At 37.9% G+C, this 17906-nt stretch overlaps 3 protein-coding genes across 5 annotated transcripts in view; 1 reads left to right on the plus strand and 2 right to left on the minus strand.

The window, feature by feature from the left end:
- LOC136825568 (E3 ubiquitin-protein ligase TRIM13-like) overlaps positions 1-2899 on the minus strand; it is a 49864-nt gene extending 46965 nt beyond the window's left edge. The window contains exon 1 of one of the 3 annotated variants that reach the window (XM_067082157.1): positions 2683-2826. In XM_067082157.1, coding sequence (XP_066938258.1) covers positions 2683-2799 — 117 coding nt within the window. In that variant the 5' untranslated portion in view covers positions 2800-2826. Of the gene's footprint in view, positions 1-2682 lie in introns of all 3 variants that reach the window. The other 2 variants (XM_067082155.1, XM_067082153.1) reach the window with 2 other exon arrangements.
- The window catches only part of LOC136825562 (tripartite motif-containing protein 59-like), a 93512-nt gene that overhangs the window by 10342 nt on the left and 65264 nt on the right, over positions 1-17906 (minus strand). The gene's annotated exons all lie outside the window — the stretch shown is intronic.
- On the plus strand, positions 7687-8668 carry LOC136825561 (uncharacterized). Its single transcript, XM_067082146.1, has 2 exons — positions 7687-7975; positions 8136-8668. Exons 1-2 carry the CDS (start codon positions 7687-7689, stop codon positions 8666-8668), a joined length of 822 nt encoding a protein of 273 aa, XP_066938247.1.

The following is a 17906-nucleotide window of genomic DNA, read 5'->3' on the forward strand; positions in this document are numbered from 1 at the left end:
ATTTAACGAGTAGAGATTCTTTGTATGCGTCCGCAGTTGGTGACGTTCATCATAAAGTCTTTATTCCTTGAATATTCTTTGTTAAGGTTAATTACCCTTAACTGGCGACCTTTGATTAATTAACGTCTGTCTCTGAGGTTAACTCTTGGCTTCAAGTGACAGGTTACGTGTATTCTTGGTTTGCAGGGCTGTGAAAATTACGTAAATTGAACAATAAATGATCAGCCAAGACACACACGTAACGTTGGCGACCTTGCATAGAATCTAAAGTAAATTTTAGAGAAAGAATTCGAGAGAAGGAAATTATTAATTACATTAATTTGAAAGATAAAAGCCAGATATTGATTTCCATTTCACTCTTCCAATAAGGAACCAGGCATAATAATAAGCAGAAGTTATAGAATAGTTATAATAAAAAGGTGTAAAAAGAGAATTAGCGTAGGTAGGAAGGGAAAGTGGTACAGAGCGAGTCATAATTTATAACGTTGGGAGAAAGGGCATTTTTACCATGTTCGATCCATTGAGTTAAGTCATTCAGCAACTTAATCCTAAGACCAATTCGCGCCGGAGCCCATTTCATGTACAATAAAGTAATTTAGAAATCGCGACGGCAATTCCGATCGTTATAGTTTTCTATGCGGGAATCAGTTAAAACTGTGTCAGGGGTGAAATAGCAAAATGAACTGAGGACTGCCTTATGGGCCAAGGGGGTCACCGATTATGAACAAAAGGAATGTAAAGGGACTTACCTTGAGGTTTTCATTGATTAGCCTGGGGAACAAAGGTCACCAATTTGGAATTAGAACTCTTTACATCTAAGGGGCTTATTTACAGAAAATGGGGCAAATATGATAGACCAAAATGTAGCAGTTTACAGACAAGTAAGTCAAACATGATAGGCCATGAAGGCAGTACTTTACACACAAGCAAGGCAAATATGATGGACCACATATGCAACAATTCACATTAAAGTAAGTAAATAAGATATGCCCAAAATGCAGCAGTTTACAGACAAACAATGAAATGAAAGGGGTAAATCCCAGGATGGTGACAATTAGTTTCTGCAAGTTGATTTCTGTGTTGGCAATGGATTCTTATGATCCGCTGCGACCAGGAAATGGTTAGGAACTTTGGATGGCAGTCAGTAAGGGATATCTTGGCATAGATTTGCAAACTGGGCAGGGTTATGCAGTCCCCTGGAAGAGAGTTCCAGGTTAACACACTCACAATACTGCACAAAGGAAAATCCCCCATAAAATGACATTACACAAAATGCACAAAATGATATTACACAAAATGCACGTTCTTAAAGTCTAAACATTACGTAGCCCAGATTATAAATATGAGAAATCACTTAATCACAGTCTTGGAATAGGAGTGGATTGGGCTTTTTGAAACAAGGAACACATGCTTGCCATCACACAAAGGGGGAAGCTTTGGAAAATAAACGCGAGAAATGGAAGGAAGTTATTGAAGAGAAACAAAGGTGACTGATGCCAAATTGACTCTCGGCTTACCTATTTCAGATGAATATTTGAGCTCCAAAATACCATGTCTCGGGCTTACAATCGTAAAGTTGGGCCGCCACCTGAGGTAGATGTGGCCGGAAAGAGCCTGCTTGATTGCCTGCTGGAGCAGTGGCGTCAGGCGTCTGGACAATAGGCCCCACCTGAAAGCGAATTCCTTGCCAGCAAAAGATCAAAGGAATAGGGTCCTAACATCTATTTCCTGTTACTGTCTACCTACTCTACACGGTGGGGGAAAGAGGGAGAATTCTTCTCCAACGCTTTCTATGACGTGAACAAAGGTCTCTCACAAGATGGCTGCTTGGCTCAAAATAAGTGGGACACCCTCCTTTGTCCACCATATTGGTTTGCCTAGCAGTTAACTGAGAATCTTTTTTTATTACAAATTCAAATAAATTGTGGTTGACTAGGAGGAAGAATGGAAATCCTTGACAATATATATATATATATATATATATATATATATATATATATATATATATATATATATATATATATATATATATATATATATATATATATACAGTATATATATATATATATATATATATATATATATATATATATATATATATATATTGTTGTTCGGGGTCTCTGGAGGTCGGGGCACTGTTTCAAGCACCTGTGAAAGTCTCACAAGTTCTAACCAAAGAAGCCTTGCCTCCGAATGCTGTTTGTGCCTCACTTCTTCTACCACTGACTCAGTGGCCGTTCCTGGCGCCCCAAAAATGCCAAGTTTATGAACTAAAATTTCTGATATTTGCTTTTACGAGTGCCTTAAAATGATCCAACAATTGCACTTATTCGAAAACATTTCCGGGGCTTAAGCGGCCCCGCCCCAACCACCGTTGCTTTGGTTGGCTTCGCCGCCTCCCACCCAATAAGAGGGGCCCCAAATGGGACAATGCCCCGGACCCCAAAATGTCTAGAAACGCCCCCGCACTAACTGCTTGAAGTGCCCACCCTCTCTCTGTCTCCTGTCTCTGTCTCTGTCTGATGCAACAGAGGACGACGACGTAGAAATACCTTTTTGAGATTTCAGTGTCACTTTCGATCCACATCTGTTCATATGGACGTCATGATTTTGAGATCTCCTCCCCATCCTCCCGCCCTCCCCAGCGGGATGAGGGGAAGAAACGAAGGAGAAGAGGCTTACCAAGGAGCTCATACTGAAAGAAGAAGAAGCAGCAGCAGCCATCGCTCTTCTGTGCTTCCCTGAAGCTTTTTCCAGTCGCCGTCCCCCAGCCTCCAAGCGTCGTGCAGCCAGCAACATCGAGCCAGCACTGGCAGGCAGTCACAGTGTTGCCACTCTGATATTTCATAAAAGCCAAGACGTGGCCTTAAAAATTGCCAGATCGGCCATAAAAAGCCTCGATTTAAAAGTTACCGGAGTTTCAAAATCACATTATCATACCAATAGAAATATATACGGTGTCCGTTAATAACCTGTTTGTTTGTTTGTTCTTAATTAGGTTTACTTGTGAAAAAATTCTTTCTGCTGCAGCCGACGAGTGAGGGAGAGCTAAAAGATGACACATAAAATTAGAAAGAATATCAAATTTACATTTGTTGGTACCATCCTTAATATTACCCAGTTCTGCCCAAAATGTACATGGTGACTGGTCTAGGTCTAATTTCTCTGTAGAAGAGCGTGCATGCAGAAGACTTTGCCACTGAGCATCTAAATCATCAAGGTCTTCATCTTTGACTAATTGCGGGAAGTGAGATGCAAATTTAATAAATCGACTTTACCCTTTTTTGCGGTGACAAGGAAAGCTTAGGCTCAAGAAATTGAAGAAGAGCTAGTACACTATCATCTTCAAAAGGAAACCTTTCCCTCATTTGCACACAAAGCTCTATTAGAAAGTTCTGCAATCACAAGGAAATTTTCTTCACCTTCCCCTATAGGCTCATTCAACAGTAGAGCTTCACATCGTCCTCCTGGGTGCAGATCTTTATGTCAAGAAAATTGGAACAATTTCTTGGATCAATTTCTGAAAGTTTATGGGATTCTAGGGATTTCTTGCTTGATGAACATTCCCATTATGCTTCGATATTCATCTGCTATGGTGGAAAAGAGGAACTTGGCCTAAAATATTCTGATTGAAATTCTGTATTCATCTTATCTACCTTCTTAATTTTGTAATTTAAAAATAGCAGCATGTGCTTTGTGTTCCTATTTTTCATTGTTTGGAAAATCCCAGCTGCTCCATCAATTTTATCTGTTCTGCTTCACTTTCAAAGAATAATACCAATGCTTCCCATTGTTCCAAAAATTCTTCCTATTAAATTATATGCCTCTCCTCGAGACAGCCACCAAGTCTGAGATAGCTTCAACATCTTATGCTTGGGACTGTCAACAATGCCTGAATTAATTTGAATGCACTTTGCCATTTACTACTGCAAAATAGCAGCATACGTTCTTCAAAAATGCCCAAATATGATGGTAAATGAGAACAAGCATAGCTTGAGCACAAGGCGAAGGAATGGCAAACACAGCCGATCACGAATATTGAAGGTACATCTTTCTTCAAATGTGCCTGGAATCCGGTATTACTACTACCCATCATTGATGAGCAGTTGTCGCTGGCAAATCCAATGACATTAGTTAAAGGTATATCCTTACTGACAGGGCCAAAGTATGGGGGAAAGGGTACTGCAGTCCTGGGGCCCGGCAGTTTGTGGGGCCCAAAAGCAGCTTATATATATATATATATATATATATATATATATATATATATATATATATATATACATATATATATATATATATATATATATATATATATATATATATATATATATATATATATATATATATATATATATATATATATATATATATATATATATAAGGGGAAGCAGATAATATTTTCATTTTCTAATATATATTTATATATATTTTTTTGTTTATTGATTTGTTTATATACTTGATAATTAATATATCTATTTGTTTATTTATTCATTTATTTATCTATTTATTTATTCATTTAGGCCCCCTACCTATAAATTTATGTATTTATTTATTTATTTGATATTAGTTAACCAGATCACTGAGTTAAATTAATAGTTAAAAAAATAAAAGTTTATGTCACCGTTTGTCATGGGCCCTCAGACTTTTATAAACAAAATCATGGGAGCAAAGATGCTCAAGGGGCCCATAAATCATTTAACAAATACATTAATTTATTGAACCGCTTAGGCCGGGAGCTAACTACAGTTTATAGCTTAGGAAGCCTTTATTCTTATCTCACCTAATTCGTATTGTAATTTGCAAATGCTCATTTCTGTTAGATGAGAAATTTTCATAGAGCGTCTGAGTTTATAAAAATATTTGGGAATCTTTCGCATACAATCATTGTAAACAAATTTAGCTCTTGGCCAACCTTTGTGACTTGGTATAAAACATCTGTGGTAACGGAATCGAATAGCAACAAACTGCGCTGTAGCCTGCCTACATGTTTTGAACCTGCTGTCAACTTTGGTTCCCTGCTCCATACGTTGGGTTAGAAGATAAGTGTTGTTCACAGTGATATGTCTACCTGAGATCACTCGATTTACTATAACTTAGTGGTAACGGGAATCCGAAAGCAACAAACTACGCTTTAGCCTATATGCTAGAAGGCTGTTGTGCATGACTTCGTTGCATCCATTAGCAAGGACAGTTCAGGTCAGAAGACAATTGTGTTATTCATTGTGAATTAGTGATAAGTCGACGTGAGATCACGGGATTTACTCTAACCACGTCTAAGCCTACTCATCTTGTAAGGTAACTTATAATGTTATGATTTATGTCATTATCCGGTATCGTCCTATTGTTTCCACTATAGCCTATGTTTGATGAATCTGAAGTTGTGAAAAATTTATAACTGAAATTCCTGATTAACGTTAAATAGGCTTCAGCTTCTATTGAAACTAGCCCAGTGATTTGGCATGTATGCCTATAGTTTATGTAATGAAATAATGATATTCCTCATGTACATATGCAAGCATACAAAACACACACACACAGATACAGATACATACATACGTACGTACATACATACATAGCTACATAGGCTACAAACATAGCTTCATGTACAAACATATTACCAAAAAATAAGAAATATGTAAAAAATATAAGAAAATATATATTATAAAACAACATACTTTGATTTTAAAGACAATTATTTTGAAGAAACGATAAAATGCATACTAGTGGAAGGTGCAAATGTATTTTAAATGGCAAGAATATTAGGCTTACAGGGCGAGGCCTAAAGTAATAGCCTAATTAATTAAGCTCTCTATTCTTTGGCAAGTAGTCAACGAAAACGATCATTTTGGCACACAAAATATTGAAGGTTGTGGCACTATATAACTAGCCCATTGGCAAGTTTTGGCAATACATTAAAAACTTGATTACTTCACAGTTCACATAGGTTAACTTTAAGTACATAAGTTTTTTTTTTTTTTATAGTAACCAACCCCTCATGCTACTACAATATTTTGCATAGCCTACTACACAGCCAGACGCAGACCAAGAAAAAATGCAGTCTCTTAAAGTTTAAATCTCTCTCTCTCTCTCTCTCTCTCTCTCAGACTTGCACACGCACACCCACCCAGACACTATTGACTCACACATACGCACACGGCACACCCTCCCAGACACTCACACACACACACACACACACACAATGGGACATGATTAGAGAAACTAAACAATATAATACTTTTGATAGTGTTGGAAATGAGATCACCTGGGTAGAGGCGATTTATTGGTATCTCATCTGCTAATATTTGCCAGATATCACAATGTATTTTTTAATAACTTTACTGTGCCTGAACTAAATATTCAGCCATACATACATATGTCTGTGCGTATAACAATAGTGCGCATGTATATATATATATATATATATATATATATATATATATATATATATATATATATATATATATGTTATATGTTTATATTTATTATGTTTACAATAAATCATCAAGAAAACAGTTCAGAGATAAAATTTCTCCAAATCCTGTATAATAATGGTAGCCTGGCCCTAGAGCAGTTGTAGTGTGACATTCTTCATTACTAAGCTATAATAGGCAATGTCATCATGTTGCAGGTGTGCAGAGTCGCAGACGTGTTCATCTTGTGCATAGTCAGCATGTGTGCCTACGTGCATAAGTCAGGCTTTCAGAAACGTAAGGAGCGAAAGGAGAGAAAAGAAAGGGAAGCTAAAGGGCTCCAACCAATAATTCAGTTCTTAAAAAGTGCTGAATCGGATGAATGCCCAAAGCTAAAGAGGGCGATGAGTTAGCCATAGCGTCTACAAACAAGTCAGACACAACAGCTGACCTTCAATCTGATAAACATGACCCAGGTTCTAGCTCAGTTGTCACAGTTGATTTAGATATTGATTCAGTCTTTCAGTTACAATCATCTGAAGAGGCTGCAGTTGATATTGTTAGTGAAAGTATTCAAGATCAAGCTCAAACTCAGCAAGTAGATTTAGCAGATGTTGGATTATGGCCAGACCATATCACAGACAATTTGCGACAAAATATAGTATCATTAGGTGTACCAAAGGCCGAAGTAATGTTACAGATTATTAAAATGATTCCTAAAGACATGAAAGGTAATTCTTTCTCCGATATGTTTCTTTACTCTAGCTCAGCAAACAACAGAGAGAAACATTACCGTGACTGGCTTGTTTGGAGTAAGGAAAAGAAAGCTATGTTCTGTTTTCCATGCTTACTATTTTCTACAGAAAAAAATCTAAGTCATCGTAGTTTATTGGCCAGGAAAGAAGGCTTTTCGCCATATGTACAGAAGTGGAAAAACTTTACGTTAGGCTTCCTGAGCATGAAAATAGTGTGGTTCATAAAATAAGTTATTGCAAATGGAAAGAGTTAGACCTATCACTCGGTGGACATGGGGTAGACCATGAACTTCAAAAACAGATAATGAATGAAACAGAGGAGTGGAGAGCAATTTTAATGAGACTATTGGATGTTACCTTGCACTGTGCCTCAAGAGGCCTGCCATTTCAGGAGACAACAATGTAATAGGGGATCCACGAAATGGCAATTTTCTGGGAATTCTAGAGCTTTTAGGTAAATATGACAGAATCACTCACGAACATTTAGCAAAGGTAAAAAGGCTCAAACTGAGGGCAAGACTATGCAAGGTCAAGCTCATTACTTATCATGGCAGAGTCAGAATGAATTTATTGAACTATGTGCTAAGAAAGTTCTAAGCTCAATACTTGATGAAAGACAGCAAGCCATCTACTACTCAATAATCGTAGATTCAACTCCAGATGTGGCACACCTTGAGCAAAATGTTTTAATTCTGAGGTTTTTAACTAAAGATGATCACTCAGATATGTTTGAGATTCATGAAAGATTCATAGAGTTCATAATGTTTCATAAGAAAACTGGAGAAGATATAGAGATATGGTGCTTTCCAGGTTAGATCATTATAAGATACCTTTCAGTGATTGTCGAGGGCAGGGGTATGATAATGGGTCAAACATGTCAGGAAAAGTGAAAGGTGTTCAAGCACGTCTGCATAAGAAAAATAATCTAGCAGAGTTTTCCCTTGTGGTGCTCATACACTTAATTTAACAGGAGTTCATGCAGCTGCACTATGTCCAGAGACTGTCACATTCTTTGGTTGTGTTCAGCGCCTTTATGTGTTCTTTAGTGGTAGTCCAGCAAGATGGAAAATTTTAAAAGAGGAAATTCCTTCTTCACTTCACTCACAGTCTGACACCCGTTGGAGTGCACGTGTGGATGCTGTTCGTCCAGTTTCAACTCACTTGCCAGGTATTCTTACTGCCTTAGACAAATCACTTGATAATTTTTGTATGACTCATGAAATGCGGGCAGAAGTTAGGTCTTTGAAATTGTATTTCACATCATATTCTGCTATTGTTTTAGCTGCATTTTGGTTTAAAGTTCTTTCAAGCATTGATTTACGAAATAAGATCATCCAGTCTCGTGGAATATCACTTGAATCAGAAATGTCTCTCATCTCTGACCTATGTGCAGAACTCAGGCAGCTACGAGACAAGTGGGCTGACATATTATCAGAGGCACATCATGTTGCTACTTCCATGGGCATTATGCCAAGATTTCCAGGGAAGAGAGGGAAAACGTAAAAGATTTCATGATGAGGCACTGGATGAAGGTGTAGAGATGACTAAAGAATCAGATGAGGAATCAGATTTCAGAATTAATGTTTTCTATTGTACTTTAGATTATATTGTCACTGACATGGATCAGAGATTCCAAGCAGTAAAGGGCATATGTGACACTTTCAAGGCAATCCTTAAGTATGTTTCTTTGAGTGAAGCTGAGCTAGAAGATGCTTCAAAATGCCTGGTTCAAAAATATTCTTTAGATCTGTCATGTAATTTTGTTAGTGAAATGCTGCATCTAAAGAAAATATTTAGATCTACTTTCCATTCAGAACAAGAACTAACTCCCCTTAACTTACTGAATGAAATATACTGCAAAAGCTTCAACCAGTTTTTAGTGAAATATGCATAGCCTTACGTATATTCTGTACATTGCCTGTCACAGTTGCCGAAGCTGAACGCAGCTTCAGTAAACTGTCTAATATAAAACATTTAAAAGAGCAACCATGGGCCAGGAACGCTTGTCACATTTGGCACTCTTGTCCATTGAGAATAAATTGGCTAGATCTGTTGATTATACCTCAGTCATCAGTGATTTTGCCAGAAAGAAGGCAAGAAAAGCAAAACTGATCTAATTAGTTATGAAGTTTTACTGTTTCTGCACAATTGCATGATTACTTAATAAAAATAGTTTAAAAAGTCTTCATGCCTAGTCTTTCAGTATTCCTGAATTATCCTTTCAATAAAAAAAAATATGGTACTTATTTAGTTACTAGCCTTGTGTTCAGACATCAGTTGAGATAATTTGATATATTCTATTCATCTTGTAAGCTATATTATTATGATTATTATTATTATTAATTTTATTTATATTTTTCATTGAAATCGGAGTTCAGCAGTCTCCTGATAACTCCCAGTTTGTATTTTAATATTTTTGATAGATTACTTTTACATTTTTTATTTTCCATTATTATTATTATTATTATTATTATTATTATTATTAACATCATTATTATTGTTCATTTATTTATTGTTTTTTTAATGGGAAGGGCCCAGAATTTATGCCAGTACCGGGGCCTGAAAGGGTGATGCTTGGGCCCTGCTTACTGATAAGTAACTCTTTCACAAGTCGATATAGGCCTTCCCCACTAGCATCGTCAACTTCAACTATATCTAACAGTGCATCAGTTACTTTCAGTCTCTTCTTATCATAGAATCTAACCAAGATGGCTAAAATCTGAGACACTGCAATGTCGGTACTTTCATCTATAATTAAAGCAAACCTATTTTCTCTACATATTTTAGCAATTTCTTGTTTTTCTTCCCATGCAATTCTGTCTTGAATGACATAGGATGCCTTCGTCTTTTTCATTTTCATCTCCTGTGCTATTTGACACTCTGGGAACATTTTTTTCTGCATTTCCACTAAATGATTAGCATGAGAAAATGGCACACTATTTTCAGCCATGTATGCTGCGAGATGGAGTTCAGCTGTAAACACTTTACTTTGAAAATCTTGTTCTGGTTTCTTTTTTTCCACAAAATGTTCAATGCTCACAGAACTCTTCTTTGAGGCAAAGCTCTTCAAATGCTTTGCTGAAGTTTTGTGAGTAAGCAATATAGATCTGTTGCAGTTTTTTAACTTTGTATCACAGATTGTACACACAGCAGCATATTTGTCTTTGGCATCAGCCTGAAGCCAGTCTTTAAATTCAGGATCCACTAACCACTCTTTCTTAAAGCACTGCTGATACCACATTTTTGTCTTCTTTTTTTGGTGGAGTTGAATATCCACTAACACCTGCTTCCTCTGAATCACTCATCTTCTTTTAGGTCAACTAATGATATTCAGCTTTATAGCCTAGAGAAATATCACAAAACAATATCGACTGTACAACTAGGCTAACTTGTAAAAGCCCGACACCGTCTCTTCCAAACACGTGTGTGTTCGTGCGTTCGTCAATCGTCATCCATCGGAGTGAACAAGACAAAACAAGAGCATCTCGTTTTCTTTCTCTAATGGAACGTGACTTCAACTATACAATATTTCCGTCTGTTTCTCCTAACCATTGTTGTCTTGGTTTATGTACAATCACCACTACTTGCATTGTGATGCAAGCATTCGAATCATGTTCTCATAATGTTCCACCGAATCTTCTGTATCAAACTGTATGTATGTTTCTGTTTGTGAAGATGACAAACGTCTTGCCATTTTACATATATTATGCTACTGCATTGTATTCATTAATCTGTCTTGAATCTCATGCAATTGGCCACATGTGGAATTTCCTGGCCTTTCCATTGATGTATGTTTCATCACTGTATGTTAATCATGTCTCTTGATATCGCCATCTGTTTGTCTGCCGACAAACACAGATGCCCGAATCTGTACCTCTGTTTTTACCTGTCTGTGTGTAGACGCTACTTTACCGCTCGCACGCGTCAATAACATCTTTGAAGATTCTGTACATTGATCTCAGTAAGGAACCACCAATAAACCAGTAAACACCCAGCCAGTATGTCACTCAATCTCCAGTCTTTACAAACTTGCTGCCAAAGTGAAGTGATGCAGCAACGGCCCTGGCGGCCAAACCGCGGTACCAAAAACCGCGGCAATAGCCTGAAAAGTTGCCCAGTTTTTTATCCGAATGATTTTGTATTTTTACCAAACAGCTTTTTCCAGAATTATTGTGTTTTATTGATTAACAATTGCTGAATAAATTATTTAGATGTCAGTCATTGTTTGCATCTGGAATCATGCATTGCTCTACAACAACAGCAGAGCCCATCAATGTTTTAAACACGTTGAGAATGTGATATGTAACCAGGAACACTAAACAAGACTGAGATTATGTGGATTATACAATTTTGTCCATATTACTTAACGCAGTAACCTTAAGCCATTTATATATTAAAATTAATAATTTTGATTAGTGGCTCAAACCATCAAAAAAATGCCAAGATTTAAGTGGAAATTTTATTAAAAAAAATAGAGGTAATTCAGACGCTTTCCGTTACAATAGATATGAGATAAAACGGATTTAGTGCCAAGATCAAGTAAAAAAAGTAGCCAAGGAGTGGCAACATTTCTGGCAGGCAGTTCAAAAGCCGGCCTGGGATTTGGGACAGCCAAAGTGGCGGCCACCAATTTGCCTTTATGAATATTTTACCAAACTGACAGAATGGCCACTTGCTGAATATGAAGTACATTGTACGAATCATGTTTCATAAAGAGCGATGAACTTGATGAAGTACACAATTTATGGATTACATTTTGTCCATATTACTTATAATTAAGCCATTTATATATTAAAATTAATAATTTTGATTCCAAACCATCAAAAATGCCAAGATTTAAGTAAATTTCACCAAGACGCCACCCAAGATCAAGTAAAAAAAGCTTCCGATGGCACAGTTCGCCTGGGCATTTGGGATTGCCTGGCAACAGTCAGTACCGAGTGTTTCGTGAACTTCAAGACACGTCCCACCTCCTCGACCCACCTTCTTCCGATGGCTACGACGACGTCCAGTCTGGTACAGCAAAAAGAGGGAGAGAGAGAGAGAGAGACCTTCAGTCAGTGGTTCCATTTAGGGTAAATACCCTAATTTAGGGTAATCAGACTTCCCTTAGGGTAAAGAAAATTGTGGGGGATATAGGGTAGTGTGGGGTCGCCCAGTAAATGCTCTGTATGTCTTTCCCACTTGTGAGGGCTAGAGAAAGATAGCTAACCTCTGAAGCTTTATTAGTCCATAAAGAGTTCAGGACAATATTAGTTACAAGTGATCCTTACCAGCCAGCAGCTGTAACTCCCCCCTCCATTGTCCAACATATCTTACGGTTACGAATACGGCTAGCCCATACATGCCCCCACAAGATGGACACATATATGTTCTTTTGCGGGAGCTGTCCTAGCTAACCGTGAACACCAAAATAAAAAATAGAGAAAAAGACAAAATAACATACACAATTAATACAACACTCCCAGAATTGCTAAAAATACGACAGATTACAGAGTTCAACAAAATTACATCTTATAATCGTCGTGCCACGCAGGTGGCCTCCTACATCTCTGTTGTCGAGATTCGGGAAAAGACTCTGGTTCCCGAGAATCCCGATCAGGGGGTACTGGCGACGCTGGTGCCACTGAGGGGCGAAGGGGGCGCCTGTTGCGTACTGACACCCGACCACTTCCATATACCGTACACGGTACTGACGGTACCCGGTCCCAATTGTTGACCTTACTAATTTCTAGATCCCCTAGGATTAGTTTCACTTATTAACAGAGTTCCAGGAAGGGGCTGATTGAGACACTTGTGTCATCGTCGGTAGATTTTTATTTAGACTGAAAAGAAGCGGGAACAGCGAACACACGGTTTGTTTACATGCAGGTGGCGCCATGACTGGCCAAAGAGAAAACTAAATGCAAAAGACAAATCGACATAAGCGACGATTGCAATGCCACTAACACAACACGAACAATATAAATCATAATATGCTAACACTTCCCCTTGATTTTATTGCAATGCAGTGAACTTTACAAGAACTGACACTTCAAAAAATTGGATAGCCAACGACACAAAACCAGCAAAAATGCAATGATTAGCACATGAGCCAAAAACAAAATAATTGCAGATAAAGAATAACACAGCGGCAAAAAAATTGAGTAATATGAACAAGCAGCAAGTAACATAAGAACTGAATAGACACTGTTGCTGCAAAGAATACAAAAGGATAAACGTGACTACATCTGTCACGATCACATTTGGCAAAGGATTACTATGCTGCAAAAAAATTTATCAGAAGGACAAATTAAAACTTTGGCATGGCTCTGACTGTCATTAAGGAATGATAAGTCCAATTCTTGCACATAACTCCTGTTTCTTCCTCCCAGTCAAACCCTTTGGTTAGAAGGTCAGCTAGATTGTCATGAGATGCCACATATTGCAACTTTACCAACCCCTTCTTCACCACATCCTTTATGAAGTGATACTTCACATCCACGCCCTTGGAATTATCGTTGACAATGTCCTTCTCTGCAAGTTTGATTGCTGCTGTATTATCAGCAAGGATGCATGGCACCATGCAAAGATCACTTGCGTCGATCTCCCTTAAAATACCACATAGCCATAGTGCTTCTTGCGTAGCAATAGCCATAGCAATGTACTCCGCCTGTTGTGTGGATGTGGCAACCACAGTTTGCTTCTTGCACCTCCACTCCACAGGTCCTCCTGCAACACACACCACCAGTCCACTGAACGATTTTCTGTCCACCTTGTTGCTGGCAAAGTCAGCATCAGAAAAAATCAATGCCTCCTTCCCACTCTTCCTGAATACTATGTGTTATAACCTTGATAAAGAGAGACATTACTATTTTTCCTATTTTGTGACGCTGGCGGGCCCGGTCGAGAAGGAAGAAGAGAAGAGTAAACAAGAAGGGCAGCTAGATCACGACAATAACTCTAGGTGTAGTATATTAAGATGTAAATCTGTACCATAGGGAAGGGACAATAAACAAGTGAGTACTTTACACGAAGTGTGTATTTAATCCACCTTAAGCCCACGAAAGTCTTAAGTTATGACAATGGCGACGAGGATGGGATCCGTGGATGAAATGCCTTCCTTTACTACTACCTATACAGAGGCAGCCTAAGTTTACTGAAACTCAGTGTTGTTGATTGAGGAAATCTGCAGTAAGGCTTAGCCTAATGTTTAACTGAACATTGGCATTCCTAATGTTAATTGCCCGGTTGATTTCAAGTGTTTACTTTTAGTAATTGCCTGCTTAGCCTAAGGGTAGCCTATGAATATGGCAGACCGTTTCCCGAAGTTTGTGCCAGAGTCACAGTCCTTAGATAACTGGTTGGAATTAATGACCGTTGCTTTCCGAGCTCAAGAGATCACGAATGAATCTCGTCAAGTAAGCTTGATCTTAACTAACATTCCAACTCAATATTTTGATGATATTGTTGCTTTGATTGCTCCTGGGTCGGCGTTAGCCCTCTCCCTGGCCGAAGTGAAAACTAACCTGAAGCTACTGTATAAGCCTAAGAAGACAATTGTCACACATTTGGCTGAATTCCAAGACAGAAATAAATTAAAAGAAGAAACATATAATTTATTCTTCAAGGATTTAAATAAGTTAGCTGAACTTTGTGACTTTGGAAACAAGGAAGAATTTCTTAAATACAAACTGTTCCTTGCTGCTCGTAGTGAACCATATTTCACCGCCAAGTTATCAGATTTTGATTACCACACTAATACGGTAGGGGATTTATTGGCCACCTTATCCAATCTAGAAGCAGCATATCAGGAGCAGGAGGTTCAAAGTGTTAATAGGCTAAGAAGAGAAAAAATGTAAGGTCTGTGGCCGGATGAACCATTCGAACGGGACTGTCGTCTGAGAAATGCTACTTGTTACGAGTGTGGCAAGCCTGGCCATGTAGCATCAGTGTGCAAGCGCAAAGTGAAGAGCAACTCCAATGACAGGGTGTTCAGTGGCCAAGCATCGTCACCAGCAAAGAAAGAGCCAAGAGTGCCGCAAATGACAAAACCCCATTTGAAGAAGACTCATGAAGTTATAATCCAAGAAGAGGAATCCAATGATGAAGAGTCACTTGATTTAAATTGTATATTAAACAAAAGTTCTGTTCAACCTTATGTTGTTAGTTGTCAATTGAATCATAAGCCATTTTTATTTGAGATTGACACCGGTTCAGCTATTTCTACATTGAAGTATGATGATTTTGAGAAGTTAAATTGTACACTACTGAACTGTAGAACTAAATTGCAGGGTTATAACCAAGTGCCAATTAAAGTATTTGGGAAGGTCAAAGTTTCAAATTTTCAGTACAAACAACAAAATCATTCAAACATTGAATTCATAGTTGTTGGGTCAGACTCTCCAAATAATTTGATTGGTAGGAATTTAATAGATAAATGCAATATAATTAATGTCCATCAGTTAAATGTAGAAGATTTTGTGGAAGACTATAATGTAGATAGTTTGAAACCTATTAAGAACTGTCAAGCTCGATTGTATCCTAAAGTTGGTCATGTTCCTGTTTTTCAGAAGGCCCGCACGGTGCCACTGACGTTACGCAGTGAGGTTGAGAGTGCACTGCAAGAGCTAGAAAATAATAAGATTATAGAAAGAGTAGAATTTTCAGAGTATGCCTCACCTATTGTTACTGTCAGGAAGCAGAATGGATCCCTTAGGGTTTGTGGGGATTTTCGTAAAATAAATGAAATTCTTCATGAATCTAAATTCCCATTACCTAATATGTCAGAATTAATTTCCAATGTGTCTGGGCATAAGTTTTATACCAGACTTGATCTCAAGAATGCTTATCTGCAAATGGAAGTCGCTCCAGAAGACCGTAAATATCTGGTAATTAACACACATTTGGGTCTATATAGATATTTATGGTTACCATTTGGCATCCATTCTGCTCCTGCAATATTTCAGAAGTTCATTTCCCAATTATTAGCTTCTTATGATTATGTTTATCCATATCTTGATGATATTGTTATAGGTGGAGACTCACTAGCTGAACATGATAAACGTGTAAGAGAGATGTTCTTAGGACTTTGCGTGATGCCAACATTCAACTGAATGTGCAGAAATCCGTGTTCAGGGTAACTTCTGTCAAGTACTTAGGTTTTAAGCTCTCTAGAGAGGGATATGAGCCAGATGAAGAAAAACTTAAAGCCATAGTTGATGCTCCAATTCCTCACACTGTCACTCAGCTCAAGTCATTTCTGGTCTTATTTCATTTTATCATTCATTCATTAAGAATTTTGCTACTATTGCCTCACCTCTGTATGATCTGACTAAAAGGGTGTTGATTTTACATGGTCCAAAGCAGCTAATAATGCCTTTGGCACCTTAAAAACAGCTGTAGCTTCTCATGTGTCACTTAATAAATTGGATATGCTTGCTAAATTAGTAGTGGAGGTGGATGCGTCACCGGTTGGTGTGGGTGCTGTCCTCCTCCAGCAACATGTTGATGACTCTGTGTCAACTATATCATTTGCAAGTAGGAAGTTGACACCCACTGAAATGAATTACGCTCAAATTGACAGAGAAGGACTGGCTATTGTTTTTGCTCTAAATAAGTTTGCTAAATATTTGATTGGGAGACATTTTGTGCTGAGGACTGACCATCGTCCCCTGATTCATATTTTTAACCCCAGTAAACCCATAACTAAAATTGCAAATGCAAGGTTGATAAGATGGTCTGTCCTTTTGTCTTTTGATTACACAATTGAACATATTCCTGGTAATAAGAATACTATAGCAGATTGCTTATCAAGATTACCTATTGAGGATAGCACAGTTAAATTTCAGGTACCAAATGAAATTGTTAAACTCATTAGTATGGTGAATGAATTTGAAGAACTTTCTGTGGAAGTACTTAAGGAAGCAACACTCAAAGATTCTATTTTATCTCAAGTAAAGGACTTTGTACGATTCGGGTTTCCGAGGAAATTAACAGGCGTTAATCCGCAAGTGGAACCGTATGTGAAAATACAGCAGGAACTGTCAGTACACAATGAATTGTTGTTATATCGTAACAGACTAGTTATTCCAGAAGTGCATCGAGCTGTTGTTATGAAGCAACTCCATAATGGTCATCCGGTACTAGTGCTATGAGGTCACTCGCACGAACTGTGGTGTTTTGGCCTAATATTGACATGGACCTTGATCTAGTCACTAAATCTTGTGCGGAGTGCTTTGCAAATAGTAGTCCTAAAGGTGTTAAACCATCTAGTTGGCCAGCAACCCATTCTGTGTGGCAGGGCTCCATATTGACTGGTGTGGCCCATTAGAGGGGTTTTATTTTCTCATTATTATTGACTCCAAATCTAAGTTTCTGGATGTCCATGCTTCCAAGCACTTAACCTCATCTAAAACTGTAGAACTATTACGGAAAACCTTTTGTAGATTTGGTCTACCTGAAGAGCTCTTATCACACAATGGGCCCTGCTTTATCTCAAAAAATTTCAAATCATTCATGGATTCTAATAAAATCTGTCACACACTAAGTGCCCCTTATCACCCTCAGTCAAATGGCCTGGCTGAACGAGCTGTTCAGGTTTTCAAAAGATTGTTCATCAAATTCTCATCAGGTGATATTAGTTTAAGATTAAGTAGACTGTTGTATCATTATAGATGTACGATACATTCTAGTACTGGACGCTCACCAGCAGAATTGTTGTTTGGCAGGGCATTTAGATCTGCTCTTCATCACTTAAGAC

The sequence above is a fragment of the Macrobrachium rosenbergii genome, chromosome 38, assembly GCF_040412425.1.
Source record: "Macrobrachium rosenbergii isolate ZJJX-2024 chromosome 38, ASM4041242v1, whole genome shotgun sequence".
Taxonomy (NCBI): Eukaryota; Metazoa; Arthropoda; class Malacostraca; order Decapoda; family Palaemonidae; genus Macrobrachium; species Macrobrachium rosenbergii.

Excerpts from the sequence above, each read along its gene's own strand:
- LOC136825561 (XM_067082146.1), top strand. The coding sequence starts at position 7,687 with ATGCAAGGTCAAGCTCATTACTTATCATGGCAGAGTCAGAATGAATTT. Across the intron at positions 7,976-8,135 it reads AGAGATATGGTGCTTTCCAG|GAGTTCATGCAGCTGCACTA; the intron begins GTTAGATCATTA and ends TTAATTTAACAG.